This window comes from Heteronotia binoei, chromosome 6 (assembly GCF_032191835.1).
Source record: "Heteronotia binoei isolate CCM8104 ecotype False Entrance Well chromosome 6, APGP_CSIRO_Hbin_v1, whole genome shotgun sequence".
NCBI classification, from domain to species: domain Eukaryota; kingdom Metazoa; phylum Chordata; class Lepidosauria; order Squamata; family Gekkonidae; genus Heteronotia; species Heteronotia binoei.
The window spans coordinates 34,266,948-34,288,268 of NC_083228.1; the positions used below are offsets into that span (position 1 = coordinate 34,266,948).

At 45.9% G+C, this 21,321-nt stretch overlaps 1 protein-coding gene across 3 annotated transcripts in view; it reads left to right on the top strand.

The window, feature by feature from the left end:
• PCDH15 (protocadherin related 15) overlaps window positions 1–21,321 on the top strand; it is a 475,582-nt gene that overhangs the window by 322,427 nt on the left and 131,834 nt on the right. For all 3 annotated transcript variants that reach the window (XM_060241241.1, XM_060241242.1, XM_060241243.1), the window contains exon 21: window positions 11,367–11,483. In XM_060241241.1, the coding sequence (XP_060097224.1) occupies window positions 11,367–11,483 (117 nt within the window). The remainder of the gene's footprint in view (window positions 1–11,366; window positions 11,484–21,321) is intronic.

The window sequence follows — 21,321 nt, forward strand, 5'->3', positions numbered from 1 at the left end:
TTTCTTTCCCAGAAGTATTTCCTGTCCAACTAATTTATCTTTTAACATGTAACATAAATATATACATCATTCTAGTTTGCCATTAGGAAAAAATACATTATAGTGGAAGATGGGTTTAGTATACGTAATGAGATAAACAGCCAATATCCCTTGCCCCCCTAGTAGAAATAAGAGACAGACACAAGTATTGGGTTTAAACCGGGCCGCTTTATTAAACTCAATTAATCTGTGAACTCGGCAGGGGTAAGACCTATCCAGACAGGCCCCTGGGGTCACCCACGGACCCCGCCCTGTCAAAGGGCGAGCAACCCTGCCCCCAGCACAAACCCGCCATATTCGGGTTGTAACTGAGCGGCCAGGCCTCCAGCCTTTCTCCACCTGGGCTAGCATCGATCCCCCATGGAAAGATCCGCCGCAGGTGAGGCTCCCCGTGATCTGCATTCCCCGCACTGAGCCGTGTAGCCCATCTGCGGTTCATACAGACCACACGCACCAAAGGTGCTAGGCCATAGGTGCTCCCCTGAAACACTGTGGCCAACACCTCCCCGGCCAGCGACCACTTATAATCCACCCCCAAAACCTAACACTCTAAGGCAGTACAAAGTAGGCGAAAAACAACTCCACATGGGCCAATTATGTGGAGATGAAAAAATTCCTACTTGGCCCCCAACAAGGCGACCGGTTGAAACCTGTACTGCAAAGGGAGGGTGGGAGGGCAGAGAGCCAAGAAGACAGCCACACTGAGTCGGGCGGGGCCAGGGCTTATATACCCCTGGCGCCACGCCCCGCTCAATCCCCGGATGGGCTGGGGCTGTCAAAGCCTGCTCTCCTTCTTCCAGGAGGGCAAATGCGGCCCCCAGCCTGAACGCCGGCGATGCCGGCTTGGCTGGGAAGGGCCGAGCCTTGCCCCCCTAGTCGAAATAAGAGACAGACACAAGTATTGGGTTTAAACCGGGCCGCTTTATTAAACTCAATTAATCTGTGAACTCGGCAGGGGTAAGACCTATCCAGACAGGCCCCTGGGGTCACCCACGGACCCCGCCCTGTCAAAGGGCGAGCAACCCTGCCCCCAGCACAAACCCGCCATATTCGGGTTGTAACTGAGCGGCCAGGCCTCCAGCCTTTCTCCACCTGGGCTAGCATCGATCCCCCATGGAAAGATCCGCCGCAGGTGAGGCTCCCCGTGATCTGCATTCCCCGCACTGAGCCGTGTAGCCCATCTGCGGTTCATACAGACCACACGCACCAAAGGTGCTAGGCCATAGGTGCTCCCCTGAAACACTGTAGCCAACACCTCCCCGGCCACCGCCAATGCCAAGCCTCTGCTTAGGCATTAGCGCCCCAACGGGCGGCCCAGAGCCGACCGCCAACCCTGCCGAATCTCCTCCAAAAAGGCCCGGTTACCCAACTCTGACAGATGGACCCCATCCGACCGATACCGGTCAGCATCATTGACCTGTATGGCCGGATGAGGGAGGAAAATTCCCAAGCCATCTTCATGGCTTTTGTAGCGCCCTATTAGCCTTGCCTAGCGTGCTCAAACCCGCCAGGGGAAATGTAAGGGCGCCTCCAACTCCAGCCTGGTGATCTAGCTGACCACATCCGGACCAGCCAAAAGGACAAGCCCTGGGGTCACCCCCGGACCCCGCCTTGTCCTGTAGGGCGAGCCACCCTGCCCCCAGCACAAACCCAACGTATTGGACTGTTGCTGAGCGGCCCGGCCCCAGCCATTAACCACCTGGGCGTGCATCAATCCCCCATGGAAAGATCCGCTAGGTTAAGGCTGTCCCGTGATCTGCGGTCCCCGCATTGAGCCGTGTAGCCCATCTATGGTTCCAGCAGACCACCTGCACACTTGGTGCTGGGCCATGGGTGCTCCCCTGAGACCGACCAGGTGGATGACCAAGATGTGCGGAGGAGGTGCCCTCCTCCCTCCGCACGGCAACGGCCCATCGCAGCCCCGACGACGACCCAGCCATTCCTCCAAATGGCCCATCACGGGCACCCAGCTGGGAGCCTGTTTAGAGAGCATCTAGCATGATGGACCGCCCGGAACACCTTGCTGCGTCCGCAGATGAGACCTCTCACTACGAGCCACAGCACCTGAAAAACAGAAAATTGTCAAAACAAATAATGACCGACCGGCACCTCCAACGCTGCCTTCTAGGTGACCAACGGGTGCACCCTTTTTTTTTTTTTTTTTTTTTTAAAGCTACCAACCGCCACAGGCCAACCAATTTTTTCCTCCCGGGCCTGGGGCACCTGCCCTGCGGTATCACTCGTAAACTACATACCAACTCGCTAAACATAGCGCCGAAAAAATTGGAGGGCCATCAACAAGGCCGCATGAAGCAGAGCGGCCCCGAAAGGGTACTGCATAACCTGTGTCACGGAACCGGCCCACTATCCAGCGGTCCCCTCAACTGCCAGAATTGGGAAGCCGCTCCTTCATATGCCCCTCCACTAGTGGGTATTCTCCGCAGACCCATGAGCTATACTACCAAAGGCCAACCCCGCCAGTCGGCCCTCAATAATACTCGACTCCAGACCTCTCTTTTTCCAAAACAGGCAGATGCCTAATATGAGCTGGCAAGATGGGCCGGCCAGCCTGCAGCGTGGCGGTTCAGTCCAAGCCGCTCTATCCTAAGCCCTCCTCGTACCAGGCATTAAAGCCAATCGAATGGGCCAACCAGCTTCAGCCTCACAAGCTACCAGGGGTCTAGGGGCAATTGACTCATAGCGTCACCCAGACGCCTCAAAGAAAAGGCCATAAAGGGGGGGGGGCCACCGTCCATGAAAAGCTAAGGTGACCCACCACCAACTGCAATTCAAGCAGCGAGACCTTAGGGCAGCCAACCGGGCTTTAAGATCCGTTATTCCTGCCTCCGTCGGCCACAGCCGTTTGTGGGTATCCCAACCGATGCCCAAAAGGTAAACACCGAACTGGGCCTTATAGGCTTCACATGCGTACCCCCAGCTTAATGGCTAAGTCCCGAAAGGAATGTAACCATCTGGCGCATTACCTTGTGCTGGCAGGACCGACAAAGGTAGTCGCCCAGGTAAAGCACCGTGTCATTAAGCCCGGTTCTATCCCGCAGCGCCCACTCAACAAAGGAACTGAAGCGCTGAAATGCAACCCATCAGGAGGGTGTGATCCATGTGGCAGGGCGCTATCCTGGAATTCTCCCTCTAAGCAAAAACCCCAGGAGTTCGAAAGCATTGTGATGCACTGGCAAGATGCGACATGCAGACTTATTGTCGCCTATGGCACTTTTAGCCCAACACTGACCAGCCCTCCGTGAGGCGGGCCCCTGCAGAAAGCTGCTGGTGTTGCCTCTGTACCACGTGCCCGCTATCGGACCGATCCCTAATATTAGGCTTTGCCGGGGACATCAACCACAGCCAAAACTGCTGGCTGACGTGGTCGCAAGGTAACCCCGGGCTAACAGTGGCCGTCATGCGGAATGCCTCACCGTAGTGCAGCCATGCCGCACCGCCGAAATTCCGTATATGCACCAGCGATGGCGCCCGCCAAAATTAAAACGCTGGGCAACCAGATTGCCCCTGACCTATCCACCCATAAGCGCTTTAATTTTCTTCTTCCTTCCTGTCGAGCTCGTCTATGAAGTAGGCTGAACCTGTCTACGACTCTCCCTGAGGGATTTAGACACGTATAACAGCCATTAAATGATCACCCCGCGGCCTCGAAGTATCGCCATATGGTAGTATGTGGAAAGGTATGCTGGCGATAGGGTTCAGAAGGTGAAACCACCCACCGCCTTGCCCGCTCGGCCACGTCCCTTCCGATTTGAGTATACTGCTGCCTGTCACAAGGCAGGACCCCTTGGGGAGGGACGGCAACGTGGGAACCGCGGGCGCCAGCGCCGGGACCACCTGTGGACCGAGCGCCTGGGATCCAGAGCTACCCAAGCCATACCCTTGTGGGGCGGAGCTCTGCAGGCCCCACACCCCAAGGCAACCCAGAAACCACTGCACAGCGGGTGCTCCCAGCCTTTCTGCATCCCAAGGCCCGCTCCCCGTACCCGGTGGGGGTACTGGAACAGGACCCCAGGGCCACCCAGGTGTCTGCAGCAACACAATCTTACCACCTACGTCCAATGACGTTCAAGACCCGCCTGGAGTCCGCTGCCACAAGATCTTACCACCAACCTCCAGTGGCCTTCGAGCCCGGCATGGAGACAGTTGTACGTCGCCGGCTGTTCACCTAACGGACCCACGCCCGGGTCGTCGTCTCGTTCCAGCTCCGGCAGTGGCCCGTCCCCGCTGCGCTACCCTGTAAGGCAGACAAACGAGCCAGCATCTCCACCGCAAACAGTAGACACGCCGCCGCCCTGAAGCGCTGTGACGCCCTTCCCCTATGGGAGCCCCATGGCGACCCTCTACTGCTCTAGTGCCACCCGTGTCAATGATGGCTAGCCGGGCCCACTCCCTTTGGCCTGTCTCTTCCTCAAAACAAGGCTGCCGACCCCCCCTAATCCTGGCCACACACCACAGTGGCCCTAAGAATATGCCAATTTGAAACCCCACCGACCACTAAGCCAGAGAAGGAGGGGTGAAGCGACATAAAGCCAAGCCAGACCCTATGTATGCCTGACAGCACAATAACCGGGGGTATGGACCATCTCAATTATGGTTCCTGGACAGCTGTAAAACAAATAACGTCAGCACAATTAACCGGGTATATGGACCATCATAATTATGGTTCCTGGACAACTGTAAAAACAAATACAGTCAGCACAATTAACCGGGGGTATGGCCCATCTTAACTATGGTTCCTGGACAACTGTAAAATAATTACCGTCCTCACCCCATGGAATATGGGGGGGAGGGGTGTGTTCTACCGCCCCGAAGCGCGGCGCCACACATCCCATATGGGGGCCCCAACGGCAACCCTCTACAGTTCTAATGCCTCCACTTGCCTCCTGATGGCCAACTGGACTCGCCCCCCTCGTCCCCGCTTTTCAGCTGGACCTGGCTGCAGACCCCGTCCACGAGGCGGGTAGGCCGGCATCTTACCCATGGACCCTCCTTAGCCCGTCTTGAGTGCCATAGAGTCATCCTTACACCAAGCGGTACACACAACGGTGACCAAGATAGCCCACAAAGCAACCAAGTAGTCCCTGAGTTATGCTAATGTGATCCACCCACCCATGAGAGGAAGGGTGGAGGCAAAATAAAGCAAAGCCAGTCCCAAACTGCCCAAAGTCAGTACTATCTCCGACTGGCAACGGCTCTCCGGTGTCTCAAGCTGATGTTTTCCACACCTATTTACCTAGACCCTTTGGAAGATGCCGGGGAATGAACATGGGACCTTCTGCTTGCCAAGCAGATGCTCTACCACTGAGCCACCGTCCCTCTCCTGATCGCCTCCACTGTCCCGACTTGTAACTGGAAATGCCGGGGATTGAACTTGAGCTCCACTGCCCCGCTAACCCACGGCATCTCCCACATAAAGATGAAATACTATTAACCTCTAGCCCCAAGGGGGCGGAAACCCAGTCCAGGCCTGAGCAACAGCCCAGCCCCCCAGGGGCTCAATAAACTTGGGGGGGGTGCCTGGCGGCATAAAAGTGCAGGAAAACCAAGCCCCAAGCACTGCCCTGTATTCCCTTTGCCAAGGCGAGCTCCTACCCACCCTGGCCGAAAGGGTAGGGGGGGGGTGGGGAAGATGTCAAATGCCCACCAAGGACCCCCCCTGTGCCACTTATAGCCACCAAAATTAGCCACACAAGCGGCCTCGTGCGGCAGACAAAATGGCCGCCGCGCGCGCTTTTACGACCCCCTCAAGGCTTAAAATGGCCGCCACATGCGAACCCCGCCGCCGCGCATATCACCCAGACCTGAGCGACGAACATCAGCTGGCCAGTGCTTGCAAGCCCCGTCCTGCTTGTGCTGCGCCCGCCGCTCGCGCTCCGCTGCCGCCCTCAGTCCTGAGTAAGGAAGCTCAGCTGGCCAGCGCTGGCAAGCCCCGTCCTGAGGGATGACGATCAGCTGGCCAGCGCTTGCGCTGCCCCCGCCGCTCGCGCTCCGCTGCCGCCGCCCGGACCTGAGGAACGAAGCTCACCTGGCCAGCGCTTACAACCCAGTCCTGAGGGACGAAGATCAGCTGGCCAGCGCTTGCGCAGCACCCGCCGCTCGCGCTCCGACCGCACGTTCCTCGGCCAGTCGAGGCTCGCAAGGCCCGTTCTCCTTGCGATCTACTCGTGGCTCTCCAGACAGAGAGCCAAGAAGACAGCCGCACTGAGTCGGGCGGGGCCAGGGCTTATATACCCCTGGCGCCACGCCCCGCTCAATCCCCGGATGGGCTGGGGCTGTCAAAGCCTGCTCTCCTTCTTCCAGGAGGGCAAATGCGGCCCCCAGCCTGAACGCCGGCGATGCCGGCTTGGCTGGGAAGGGCCGAGCCTTGTTTGAGTATGTCAGTACAAAAGTTTCAAATAAATGAAAGTTTAGTGTATATCGAAGGCCGTTTTAAAGCCAAATTCTTATGTAACTATTTTATCAGTTAAGAAGGTTGTTCTGGGACAAAAACGCTTTGACTTTCAGTTTTCTAAATAACTTTTTATTCCTACTTTTTTTGCTACTTTTACCTTAGAAATATAAACCAAGCCTTCCAGTGGTTTCCCACAGACAAGGATGTTCTGAATCATTCTTATCAGGGGATGTTCTGTATCATTTCTCTTTTTGGCATTTCTATTTATAGGCTCTGATTTTTCACCACTAAGAGCATGAGGATGTATAGGAGGCAAACACAAATGCATAGGCATTCTGAATATGTCAAGAAACAATAGTGACATCATAAAGGGGCAGAGTTGTCTGGACGCAAGAACCCAGCCCCTGTAACATTGGGAAATGAAACAGAACATTGGGGCAATCTGGAAAATGCCTAGGTCAATGGACGTATTTTCCAGGTTAGATACATGTATTTTCTTTAGGGCTTCTGATTGCTGTACTGAAGTTTGTGGGGTGTCTCATTCACACAAAATGATGGGTGCACATATCTATAGGACTGTGGTCCACTCGCTCACCCAGAACATGGGTTTGGAGTAAAACAGAATGCTTAGAGTGCAACAGGAATGTCTTTGAGTTTTTGGATGGAAATGGGGAGAATGGCTGCAAATTTATTTTGTTTCAAAATGAAAAAGTGAAATTCAGTGAATCCTCTCAATACAAAAGAAGAATGGGGGACTTAGCCCACAGTGAGAAAGAGTAGGCTTGGTTTGCTCTGGTCTCTCTCTCCACCCCCACCCTCCATTCCCATCCCATGTGTTGCAGCCCAGCTTATCAGTAGCAAACAATCTGTGTCTGTAGGAAGGCTTTGCTGGCAACCTGACAGTACTAGGCAATGTGGGATATCAGGTTGCATATCTGCACTTGGGTTTTGGATTCTCTCAGAATTACAAGAGCTCAAGACTACAGAGGTCAGTTCCCCTGAAGAAAATGGCAGCTTCAGAGAATGGACTCTCTGGTTCCACACTCCTACTGCACCCTCCCCAAACTTCACCCTGCTCAAGCTCCACTCCCAAATCTCCAGGAATTTCTGAAAAGAGTTGGCAACCCTAATGGGGTAGCATCCAGGGAATTCTGCTTGGAGGTGTGAAAGTAGGCAACTAGAAAATGGACTGGGATCTATATATTTAATAAGCCATGGATGTATCAAGGGGAGACCAAGATGAAGTAAAGCCCCCCCCCCCCAAAAAAAACCCTTCATATTTACTGAATGATTTAAGTGTATGGAATGCATCTAGTACACTCTCTAGTCATTAGGTGGCCTAGAGAGATCTAATAGTCCGTTCCAAGAAAAAGAACAGTAGCAGTCCCCCCAAGGCTACTAGTACTATGCCTGTACTCTCTGTATTATTTTAGGGAAGGGAAGAGGCCACAGGCTCACTGTTCTGCTATATACTGCTTGCTTTGCTCTAAGAATACTTCTGATTAGTTTTGGCAGATTGTACAATATCTGGATACCTATGTGTTAAACAAAGAAAATATATAAATATGTTTCCAGGAGCATTTTTTCAAGTATGTACTACTTTTTCTTTTTTTTATTGCAAATGGACTATGCTATTGCAAGGATGCTCAAACCAGATTTTAGCCCTTTTTCTGATCAAATGTATATCCTTTTCTCCTTCCCTTAGTTTAGGTCCAGCCAAAAGCCTTCCAGAGGCTCTAGAGACCACCTTTCCCCTCTTCTGGCAGAGCCTGAGAGGCAGATAAAAATTGTAGTCACCTATCCATTTAAGTTCCACTAGAAAATCCAGCATGGGCACCAGGTATGAGTTGGAAGATGGTTGCCAACTCTAGCTTGGGAAATTTCTGGAGATCTGGGGATGGTACCTGGTTTGAATTCCCACCCAGACTTGCTGGATGACTGTGACAGGCCCTTTCTTCAATTGAGGGGACCCATATAGCCTCTTATAATTTGGGGGGACCAGATTTGTTTAGAACTGTAAACTTTCCTCAAAGTTCCAAGATATTCTTATGGTAGCAAGAGTAAAGACTTTGGTTCACTGCTGTAAGGCAACTTTTGTCTTGACTTGCAATGTTCCCTCTAAGCTGAGCTCGTGCGAGCTAGTGAAGTTTTTTAGCCTCCAACTCACACATTTTTGTCTTAGCTCAGAAAGGATGGCGTCAGAGCAAACTAATTTATGTAGTAGTCAAATTGCTCGCTCACAATTTTAATGCCAGTAGCTCACAAAGTAGAATTTTTGCTCACAAGACTCCACAGATTAGAGGGAGTATTGGTGGTGAGTAATAACATGGAGATCACTGAGGCAGAAGTTGTACGGAAATATCAAAGAAGATTTGTTCATGTACAGCTTGGTTTTAAAGCACAGATCAACAGCACAGGTCTCCAGATAGTAAAAGGAGAATCCTGGCCACGGCACATAAATTTAAGCTAGCTGTGGCTTCAGTGTGTAGTTTGAATTCTCTTTAATGCCATTAGAGAGGGAACGCCTTACATTTAGGGTCTTTTTCCTTTCAAGTGAAGAGCCCCGTGGCGCAGAGCGTTAAAGCTGCAGCACTGCAGTCCTAAGCTCTGCTCACGACCTGAGTTCAATCCCCGGTGGAAGCTGGGTTTTCAGGTAGCCGGCTCAAGGTTGACTCAGCCTTCCATCCTTCCGAGGTCAGTAAAATGAGTGCCCAGCTTGCTGGGGGGAAAGTGTAGGTGACTGGGGAAGGCAATGGCAAACCACCCCGTAAAAAGTCTGCTGTGAAAATGTTGTGAAAGCAACATCACCCCAGAGTCAGAAATGACTGGTGCTTGCACAGGGGACCTTTCCTTTGCTTTTACTTTTCTCCTTTCAAGTAAATACAGTACTGTATAATTTACTACTCATAGAATCCCTTATAACTGTTTGTTTCTTCAGCATTATGTGTTTTATTTATTTGTAACATCATTAGCCATTTGTCCACCTTATTTAACTCACTACTGTTGTCTGGGGATCAGTTGTAAAAATAGTGCAGAGAGACAGGCTTATAAATTGTAGTCACATTTAATAGACCCCCTTGCCAAATTTTTTTTTCTGGGTGTGCTCTTGGAACCAGCAGCGATGTGCTATCTACGTTTGGTACACTAATCAGATTTGTACAACAAACTGGGGATTATACAAACCACAAATGGTTGTCTGAATATAGCTTCTATAAGGGCTTTTTTTGGAGGGGGGAGGTAGAAAAAGCCCAGCAGGAACTCATTTGCATATTAGTCCAGACCCTCTGATGCCAAGCCAGCCAGAATTGTGTTCCTGCTCAGAAAAAAAAAGCCCTGGCTTGTATGTTATACCAGAACTTCTTTCAAAACAAGAAGACAGTCTTTTCATGCTGCTGGGTTTGATTGGTCACAATTGCCACAAAATACTTTATGCCTTCTAGACCTATTTTGTTACCCCACAGACCTTAAACTAATTGTGTGTGAGTTCCAAAGATGAAAGTTATCTGTCACATTTTTGAAAAGGGTAATATGTCTGCCTCTAGAGTCCACACAATTTTATTCCAACTAATTAAAAAGAATGATATAAAATAGGCTTTTAATATAGTTATCTTCATTTCATGAAGCAGGAATCTCCATTAATTTAGATAATTTTTTTGCTTGCATTTTCTAATGATTTGCATTTGAATCTTCTAGTTGCATGCAATGAGATATGATCTCTCTAACTACTACAAGGTTATTCATTTGTTTTGCTTCCATAGAGTACAATTTATATTGCTATGTCATGGGATAAAAAGGTTTACTGGTATCTGAAATTATCTGAACCTGAAAATATTGATCTCAGTTCAGTGAGTTTGGTTATTTATGTACATAGGATCGCTCATACATAGTAGGGATTTGTTTATGGGTTTTTTGATGGCAGCTCTCCTTCACTACATCAGTCTTTTCCATGCACAAACACATTAAAAGCAGAACAGGGAAGCTGCTATTTTATCAATACAACTTGTCCCCATCTTGAGATTCAAGTTATTACCAGTAAATGTATGTCAGAAGTATTAGCATTAATATGTTTTTCTCCCTTTAAATGACACCTGGGGATGGCAGGTGAGGCCTGGCAGCTGGTAGGGGTGACGAGGGAGTATTACTGACATTGCTGCGTTACTTCCAGGTAAAATCCAGAAGTGGCAAAGGGTAGCTCTAGGAGTTTTCAGGAACACTATGGTTTTACCATAGAGTTTTCAGCAATTTCTAGAGCTACCTTATGTCACTTCCCATTTTTAACAGGACATTACAAATCATTGATGGCAATGTTTATTTTTTTTAATATCATTTTTCTCTCATCAACACTCAGAGCAGCGGTGGTCAATGGGGGGGGGGGCAGTTGGGAGGTCTCCTATCATAGTGGGAGTTCAGGCAAGCCTAATGCCATACTATATAAACATATCTTTGTTTTATATGCTTTGGTATGAAAAACGTAATAGCTAAGTATCCAGGAAATCAGTTTGCAATGAGACAATGCCATATTCAGTTTTTTTGCAATTTATGTAACACTCCTTATGAAGACTTGAAGAGGCTCATCTGACTTAACCAATTGAAAAGCCAAAATATGGGATACTGAGGGGGAAGATCCGCGGCAATCTATGCAGTCTTGAGAAACTCACTCATTGCATTGAAGCAGATTTACGTTCTGTCATCCTTATATGTTAACAGATAGTAGACTGAAACGTTGGCATTTAATTCTTGAGTGACAGTCTTCTGTCTTGATAATATCTAAACTGAGAATCTAGAAGAACTTGCAGTAGTAAATGGATCTTCTAATGGGAAGAGACTGAACAGGGCCTACTTTGATAGAACAATTGTTGATATATCCATAATTGCATTTCTGCTTTGGGGGTAAATTCTTAATTGTGTTTTGCAGGATATGAATGATTACTCCCCAGTATTTAGCAAACCCCTGTACAGGGGAATGGTCGCTCCTGATGCAATCAAGGGCACTGTTGTCACAGTAGTTTCAGCTGAGGATCAGGACCCTCCGGTAAGTAGTTTTTTCCTTCTTAATTCACTGTACGCAAGAGGGGATTTTTTAAAAAGAAACACACAAAAGTGGTCTTAATCTTCTGAATAACCAAAGTGATTACTATGATTTTTAAACAGCAGCGCCTCTCATGCATTTTTCTGCCAGCTGGTTGTCTGTCATCATGAGCACAAACTGCATTTCAAATTATTATCCCAAAAGCTGACAAAGCTATAATGCAGAATTTAATTCTTCTTTAATAGCAGGATTTCTATAAGCAGGAATGAGAAGGAAGAAAAGCTATGATGGCTTGCATTTGGAATAGCTCAGAGGCTTGAACAGAAAACAAAGGGAAACCTTTGAAGGAATGTCATTTTCTTGAATTGTCATCATTGTGAATCGCACAGCCTGAGACACAAGAAATACTTGTATGTGTATAAGAGATGGACAATCTTGTCAGAAGTCCTCCCCCCATCCCCCCCCTTTTAAAAAACAAACAAACCCAAGATTGGAACTCACAAAGCTGATTTGCTTCAAGGTACCCTTCCATCAACATCTATTTTCCGATCAATGCATTTCATTTGTTTATTTAAAATATGCACACCCTGGCCTGCTAACTATAGCTCTTGGGGCAGCTCTGAAGCTAATCATTTGGTCAAAAAAGCTGTAGTATAAAGTTTTGATTTTTGAACCATTTTGATGACTAGTTTCTGGTTTCCTTAGCAAACCCCTGATGAGCATAAATAGCCAAAAGCTACATTTTGAGGGATTCTAAAAGGGAAAGGTTTCTGCCAGATAAGATGAATCTTAACTGGTATTATGCACTTTATTTTTGTAGTCTTAACTGATAAGAGTCCCACTCCTGTGCATTATTCGTGCTGGTTGTTATATGATGCACACTACAGAATTAAATGAAAGCTTGATGCTTTGACTTGAGGGCAAGATTAACTTCAATCATGGAACAGTTTTATAGGATGCCAGAAGTCACATGTTGAGTGTTTTGTGGTTTGATAGGGATTGGCTTTTGGAAACTAAGTTTTTCCAGAAGTCATATTCATCCCATTATGTGTGTGGGAGAACTCTGAATTTGACCATTCTGAGGAGCTTAATGCATGCTGAGACAAAGCAATGATTTATATAGATTAGTATTTCTATGTCAGTGCAGTGGCCATTAATACTACTTCCAAATTAATACTACCGACGGAACCACAAAACAGTACTGAAAAGTCTAATTTACCCTCTTCCATTAAATTGCAGCTTTTGACAGAGGTTTATGGACATCCTCAGTATCCACTGACAACTAAATCAAGAATTGTCTCTCCCTATATGAGTGTTAGAACTAGCTGTTGGTAGAAGCAATCACTTATCTTGTCTTGTAATTTCTCTCCAGTGGAGCTCCTTGAGTTGACATTTGCCCATCAGTTTGAGGCAGAATGAATTTCCCCATTATTATTGCCTTTGTGCCTCTTGTATCTTCTGTATCTCCCTTCACATTAGACTCCATTCTACTCATATTGGTGTCTTTGATTGTCTTTGGAGGAAAACAGATTTCTGGTGCTTATTTACCGCAGACAGCTCATGTTTATTGAAGTAGTGTAATGCAACTGAAGGACACCAGGTAATTGTAGCCAATCTTATGAAAATGCGTATGTTTCCAAATGGTCATTCAATAGCAGTCTATTAGCAGGGGGTGAAACTGAGCCATTAGGACAATCAACTAATGCATGCATAATTTTCTTGTTTTATTTATAAGTAAATAAGCCTGGCAATGAGGTGTTAAGGGACTGTCATAGCCATTTGATTCCTGCCTTCCTGATGCTGCATCTGCAAGGATAGTTTCCCTTTGTCTTTTTAAAAATACTGACTCCAGAGAGATCAGGGAAAAACCATTTGTGAAGCTCAGATTGCTCATAGGTGCAGAATATATAACAGATGGATTGATTCAGTGGAGCCAAGGTCTGGTTCTTGTTTAGGTCTTGTCTTGGCCATGAGTTCTGGCCTCCTTCCTTGCTCTCTGCTTTAAACATTTTTTTGAGAGAGAGAGAGAGAGAGAGAGAGAAGGCTTTCCTCAGATGAGCTACATGACCTTCTGTTACCTTAACTTTGGCTTCCCAATCAAGTGCTGTCTCTTCCTCTCGCTACTCCTTTTCTGCTTGCTATAGTTCTTGCAACCTAACTCCTGCCCTAGTGTTGGATTCTCAGGAGAGATATTTCTGGCATTCTGAGGGCTGGTTCACCATCCAAGGAATTCAAGTGTTTGTTATGGACACCAAATTGTCAGGGACCACAACATGGGAGAGGAGGTATGTGCATGTTGTATATGCCTGACAGGCTATAGAGGAACTGTGTTGGAGGTGTGTACAATCCCTTTCCATTTGTCAGAGCAATATGGAGGGTGTTTTTGTAGCAGGAACTCCTTTGCATATTAGGCCACACACCCTTATGTAGCCAATTATCCAATAGCTTACAGGGCTCTTAGTACAGGGCCTACTGTAAGCTCCAGGAGGATTGGCTACATCAGGGGTGCGTGGCCTAATATGCAAAGCAGTTCCTGCTACAAAAAAGTCCTGGCAATATGATATTTTAGAAGCTTGGAAGACTGAAGTTGGTAGTAACCTTTATATGCTAAAATATACCCAGTAGTTGCAGAGAGTCAATGTGTTGTAGTGGTTAAGTATGCAGACTCTTATCTGGAAGAACCAGGTTTGATTCCGCACTCCTCCACTGCACCTGCTGGAATGGCCTTGGGTCAGCCATAGCTCTCTCAGAGTTGTGTTTGAAAGGACAGTGTCTGTGAGAGCTCTCTCGGACCCACCCACCTCACAGGGTGTCTATTGTGGGGGAGGAAGATAAAGGAGATGGTGAGCTGCTCTGAGATTTGGAGTGGAGGGCGGAATATAAATCCAATGTCATAATCTTCTATCCTGCTAGCTGACTTAAGCCAAAAGGAAAAGCAGGACATAAATACCTCAAATGAATAAGTTTGGCTGACCAGTGTCCTATATGAATGCATAACTCTAGCCAGCCTTCATTAATCAGTGGGGGGCTGCCATACTTCCTGGAGGGTCTTCTGCAGTACCACCCGTTAAGATCAGTCTCCCAAATTAGACTGCCTGTATATGTGAGGCTGGTGATGGTAAGAGGCGGAGCAGTCTCAGCAATGGCACCTCATCTTTGAAATGTCCTGCTCCTTGAGGCTTACCTTCACCTATCGTACTGACTCTTTGACACCAATCAAAATGTTTGTTTTTACCTCCCAGGCTTTTAACTAAGAGATTTTATCTTTTTTATGGCCTGCTTCTAGCATGAGTTTTCTTTTATGCATTTTTGTTACAGGATGCTGTTTTATGATGTTTTCAGGCCTGTGGCTTGATTTTCATAGCTTGTTGATAATTGATAATTCATGCTATTTTACGGCTTTTCCCCCCCTTCTAAACCACCTCAAGCAGATCTCTGGACAGATGGCATATAAATTCTCTAAATAAATAAATAATAATAAACAACAGACACTTCTATAACCCTTTGGCCAATGCTAAACGTATGTCTGTGAAATTGTAGCCTCAGAATGTATACACTGAATCAGAAATGGGTTTTTTAATTTGAAAGATTTTACTTATTAAAGTAAATATCTTTCTTACAGTAAATATCTTTCTTCTTTATTGTAGCACCATTTAAGTACCTCACCATGCTTGCAATCATAGCTGAAGAAGCTTCTTCTTGGTGATTTAAATATAATAGTGCTTGTGATCTTGAACACCCACCCTGTGCCAAGATGGCAGAGATGGGCTGGTCTGTTACCCAAACACTTGCCCATCCTGGGGCATCAACAGGCATAGCATCCTTTACACACAATTAACTTTAGGATCTTCTCCCTGTGTCTGCCAGAAAAAGCTTGCCCCAGAATCTGGGATAGCCTTCCAAAAGAATGAAGAAGAAAATAGCTTTTAAATAAGAAAAAAAAATTATTCTGCTAACAATGTACAGAACGGAAAAATGGAACAGACAATGACAACAAAACAAGGCAGTACTATAAACAGTTGCAAAACATTTACATAAGCCTTAGCTGCCTATGAGCTGCTGTTTATTTGGGGGAAAACCTGGGAAAGGGGGGATTGGCTAGCAGTTAGGCAAGCCAGTATTTCTTTGGGAAATAAAGGGAAGGGAGAGAAAACATGAATGTGATTTTGAAGAAAATTACGGGTGACAGTCCAGTCCAGGTGAGGGTGATGACTCTGCTGAGATGGGAGTGGATTCAGGCTGGAAATTCTGATTCTTATTTGAAGGTCTGGATTTTATGGGAGCAGATATGTGAAGAGATGCATTTTTTTCTTTGAAGGTTTCAATTGAACAAAACCTTCACTCTGAATTTTAAAAGTTTTTCTCTCTAGGCAAAAAAACAGTCAGGAGGAAGGAAGCCAGTTCAATTGCTTTCCAGTCTCACCTCAATCACCTCTTATGAAATACTTTTGGGTCTAGCTAGAGGCAATGAGATGGTCAAGGCCCACCCAAGCAGGGAACAGAGATTTGGAGGTATTAAATACTAGAAGTACTTGAGGAAGAAACTCTTGGAGACTTCAGGAAAAGCTTTTTTTTGACCCAGCCTGACCTGGTCAGTGGTTGGAGAAAGGATCATGGGAGCAAACAGGAAGTGATCTTTGGTGCTGATTCCATCGAAGCAGACAGAGCTTTTAACTGAGGTCTGGAGGTGATAGCCATTGCCATGTGCCAGCCTGCACACCTGAAGGAGATTTGAAGGTAATGGTACTCTTGTAAAAATCTGTAACTTTCTAAGCTAGGGAGCCTGCCTTATATTTAACAACATATAGGGCACGTATAGAGAGAGGGATGGACAAATTGTGTTTTACCATTTGCTTTTGAATCCCTTACTCAATCTGGTGCTGTGTTTAAAGTATGCTTGTGAACATTTTCTTTTTAACAAATACTTTGTAACTTTTGATCCTTGTAGTGGTTTTGCCACATAGACCTCCATTGTCCTAGACATGCTATTTTAAAAGAAGTGCTAGGAGGAAGGGGATGGCAGTCAGTTGGCAAGTAGCTACTTCACCAGTGGTGAACAAGGCAGTAAGCTGTCCCTGTGGTAACCAAGTGCTGCGTAGCGGGAAACACAGAGGCAAGGCCCCACAACTAGGAAGTGAAGCTGAGAGCCCTAACACTCCCAGTGGACAGTTCCTACAAAGGTTGTCAGGTGGTGGTGGTTGAATGCAGAGACAGAAAAGCCCCTCCATGTGTTGAGAAAACCCAGGATGGAACAGGGCCTGCAGGTTACAACAGGACTATTCCACCACAGGAAGGTACATACTTGGAGCTTGACTTCTCAGGCTCAGAGGATGGAGCAAACGTTTCTATGCTGTCCCACCCCTCCTTCTTGGTTCTGTACACACACCCAGGAAGGAGAAAACAGCGATGGCATGGCAGCGTGTTCTCCATCCTCAGCTCCAAGGACAGAGCAAATATTGCCATACTTTCCCCTGCCCCTTTCTCCTTCCTGGGTTTGTGCACAGACTCGGGAAGGAGAAAAGGGGCAGGTGTCTTGGGGGGGGGAGACTTTGCTGGTGGGGGTGCTTTGCCTGAGGTGGCAGGTATGCCCCCACACAATTTTTTTTTTTAGTGGGGGCACCATTTTTTAGTTTTGCCACACTCAAAAGGTAGTTAGACCTGGCCCTGAGCAAAGGCTAGGAGATCGCTGATGATCTGTCCTCACTTGTGATTTTGTGTCTAGGGAACTCTGCATTGTAAATTCCTGGATGGTCCAAAAGGTAAATTATTACCCAGCAAAACTAGATATTTAAACATGATCTGAATTTTGATGAGCTTTCAGGCAGTCAAAGAACTTGTCAAGAGAGTGTATACTTAGAATCATAGAATCATAAGAGTTGGAAAGGATTTCCAGAGTCATCTAGTCCAACCCCCTGCATATTGCAGGAAACTAACAAATACCTCCCCCACATCCCCAATGACACCTGCTCCACACCCAGAAGATGGCAAAAAAAACCCCAAAAAACCCTCCAGGATCCCTGGCCAAACTGACCTGGAGAAAAATCGCTGCCTGACCCCAAAGTGGTGAACAGAATTCTTTTGTGTATAAGAAAGGGCCACAAAAACGAAACACTGATTTTATCTGTCCTGCTCGTCTCCTGATGATCAGGCCAAAATCCATATCACATTTCTGACTCATGTTCGGTGAATGGTCCACTAGGACCCCTAGAACCTTTTCACACATACTACTGCCAAGAAAAGTCTTCCCCATCCCATAACTATGCATTTGATTTTTCCTACCTAAAAACAAAACTTTATTTTTATCCCCATTAAAATTCATTTTATTTGTTTTAGCCCAGTTTACCAGCCTGTCAAGATCATCCTGTATCCTGACTCTGTCTTCTACCATATCTGCTACTCCTCCCAATTTTGTATCATCTGCATATTTAATAAGCATTCCCTCTATTTCTTCATCCAAATCATTTATAAATTTCCTTCCCTGTGAGTGTGTCAGGTTTTCTTTTGCCAGCAACCTGATTTCAATTTCTCATTTTTAATATCAAACATGTGTTCCTTCCCACAATTTCAGATAGTATTTGGCCCAAAAAGTCATGTAAGTGATCAAAAACATAGCTTCTGACTCAGGGCTGCTTGCAGGGCTACAAGTCAGATAGGTGGAGTTAAGATGAAGGGGGCAGGCATCTTGAAAACACACACACTTAGACAGATTTTCCTGTCTTAAAAAGAAGTTCACATTCTTTAAATAAAATTGCCCAAAATGGCAAAGGCTTGCTTTCAAAAGTTCAAATCTTTACATGTGGTGATTCACTACACTAGATAGACCACTGCACCCACTGGCCCCATCGTGGCTGTGGCCCTCAGTGAAAACCACAATGTATGAAAGTTAGCTTAAGCCTCTAAAATGTTTGATTTTCACAACAGAAGCAAACTGGCATCTGGGGTCATTTAAAACAATGCCAAAGGATAATGCATGTGATGAATAATGAAAGCTAATGCTAAGCCATCCTTGAATAATATTTGTCAATCAATTTCAATGTTGCCAATAGGTATAATATTGTAGTGTTATTTTCAGAAATCGCAGACTATGAGTAGTTTCATCATAATGCTCTCATAGTAGTTTTATGAATTTAACTGTACTGTACCTAATGTGCAGATGTTTAATGATAATTGTAGGCTTTAGTCATTGGGACAGAATGCGATTATCATTATTCTGAAACAAATTATGTGGATTTGAGTAATTTCTTGCTAATCATATTTTGAGGAAACATTATTAAATCAAATTTCCTCCTGACATTAAGCATGTAATCATCTTTGTGAATTCAGATCTCATTGGGATTCCTTATGCTTGCAAGAATCTGAAGATCTTAAAAATTACATTCTTCAGCAATTGATGGTGTTCTGACTTTGGGTAGATTACAGCATTAGATTTGGCACCCCAGATGAGAGAAGGCTGTAACATGCAACGTGCACTGAGGAATAGTATGGCTCCTAGTATGTCCCAGTAGGCAGTCAGAATGTTCCTGCTGGTGAAACCTTACACTGGCCTGTGCCATACCACTCTACTGAGTAAAGTCTGGATCCTTTTTCCAGTCTCAGAAGCCTTCCTTCAATTTAAATGGTTCTTCAGGAGGAGGAAGAGGCACTTATGTTGGAAGGATGTTCTTTATGCTGGAGAGAAGAATTCAGACTCTGCTGAGAGGGATGCCATTACTATGTCCCATCTGTCTGTTTAAAATAAATATCCAATGTGGTTTACAAATATTTTAGAAGACAAAAAAAAAAATCAATCTAAAACAAATAACCAGCAACCATTAAAGTCATTTAAAAGTACAAAAATATAATTTTTAAAGCTGTCCTTTAAAAAAAAAAATTCACCTGCACAGGGAGGCCTCTATGGAACCATATGTAAGGGAATGGGGAGTGAGTTGCACAAAGTAGAGACAGTCACTAAGAATATATTAATTGGATTCCCAATGATTTAATTTTTTTTACTGGGAATTACCATAGGAAAACTTCCTCGGTTGACCTTAGAGCATGGATCAGTATAAATGGATGGAGACAATTCACCAGGTACTCTGGACGTATGCAGTTTAGAGTCTTAAAGGTACCCACCAGCATTTTTGGGGTACCCAATTTATTTGACCCTGGCAGCCAATGTAAATTTCACTTGACACTATTAATGTTCACTGTGAGAGAGGGAGAACAGACCCATACTGTTCTGACTGGATACGTGTTCCTGGATCTGTTTTGTGCCCAGTGAATAGCACCTCTGTTTTGTCTGGATTTACCTTCATCTAGTCCCTCACACCCCATTCAGACATTCAATAATCTTGTTCACAGTTCCCTGGATTTTGATGGAAATGAGAAATAGACCAGGTGTCATTAAAACAAACAGAATATTCAGAATTTCTCTAGATAGCTCAATAGCTAAGGGCCAAACTAGGTGTGATTGAATCTCTGGGACCAACCTGGGAATGCTATTGCTATCTTAAAACCTAATGCTGGGCATTAAAAATACTATGAGGGCCCAGTTAAGACATGACCTGCAGTGCAGCAAGACAATGCATTCTTGTTCTCCTCAGCTTTTCAAGTTTTGAAACAGACATGAGGGGAAGCACTGCCATTTTAGACCTTGAAAAGGGCCAGGGAGAGAAACAAGAGCACCCCATCCTGTTGTGGGTCCATTCAATCCTGATTAAGCCCTCATGGTGTTTGTAAAGGGACAGCATTATAAGCTTTAAAACGGCAGCAATGTCCTTAGGTCAGAACCAAAGACACTGTCACTTTTAGTTCAGTCCTAAGTCATATCACACGTGAGTGATTTCATCAATAGAATGCTTTAAAAAATCACAGCAAGTTTTAGAGTGATGCTACCTGGACACCTGACAGATCTTAACATTTATTAAATTCACAAAAGAAGAAAGGTTATTGTACCTGCCTCCATCCTTATCTCTTTTATCTTTCACATGTGCAATAGAATTTGCTTCTGTAACTCTTCAAGTTGCCTTTCTGCAGTTAAACTCACAGGGAATAGAATATTTTATGTATTTTGTCAAGTTAAGTAGCCATTTTAGTGTGTCTGTTACAGTAGAAAAGATCAAGAGTCCAGTAGCACCTTAAAGGCTAACAAAGTTTGTGGCAGGGTAGGAGCTTATGTGGGTCACTGCTGACTTCTTCAGAATGCAGGTGTTTGTGATGCATTATACTTATCAGTCAATGAGGTGGCATTTTACTAGATTTGTTACAGTGAGATCTAACAATCATGTATAACAGGAATAAAGTCATGGGGCTGGAACCTAGAGCTTTTTGCTAAGCAAGGAGCCTCATACCACTATGGCAAGATCTCTTCCTCACCAGAAGGACTCCCCACTTTGCAAAACAGACCCCTTTGTAGGGTGAGTTTTCCCTGTTTATCATGTAAATAACTTGTGACTCACCCATGTGCCGAGATGCTAGGGTTGCCAATCCCCAATTGGGGGAAGGGGATCCACCAGTCTGGAGGCACTTCCCCCACTTCAGGGTTATCGGAAAGTGGAGAGGGAGGGAGGGAAATGTCTGCTGGGCACTCCATTATACCCTATGGAAACTGGTCCCCATGGGGTATAATTGAATTGATTTGTGGGTATCTGGGGCTCTGGGAGGAGCAGTTTTTTGAGGAAGAGGCACAAAAGTTTCAGCATAGCATCTAATGCCTCTCCGCCAAACCCTCCCCCTCAAAAAAAAGTTTCAAAAAGATTGGACTAGGGAGTCCAATTCTATGAGCCCCAAAAGAAGATGCCCCATCTGCCATTATTTCCAGTGGAGGGAAGGCATTTAAAAGGTGCATGGTCCCTTTAACTAT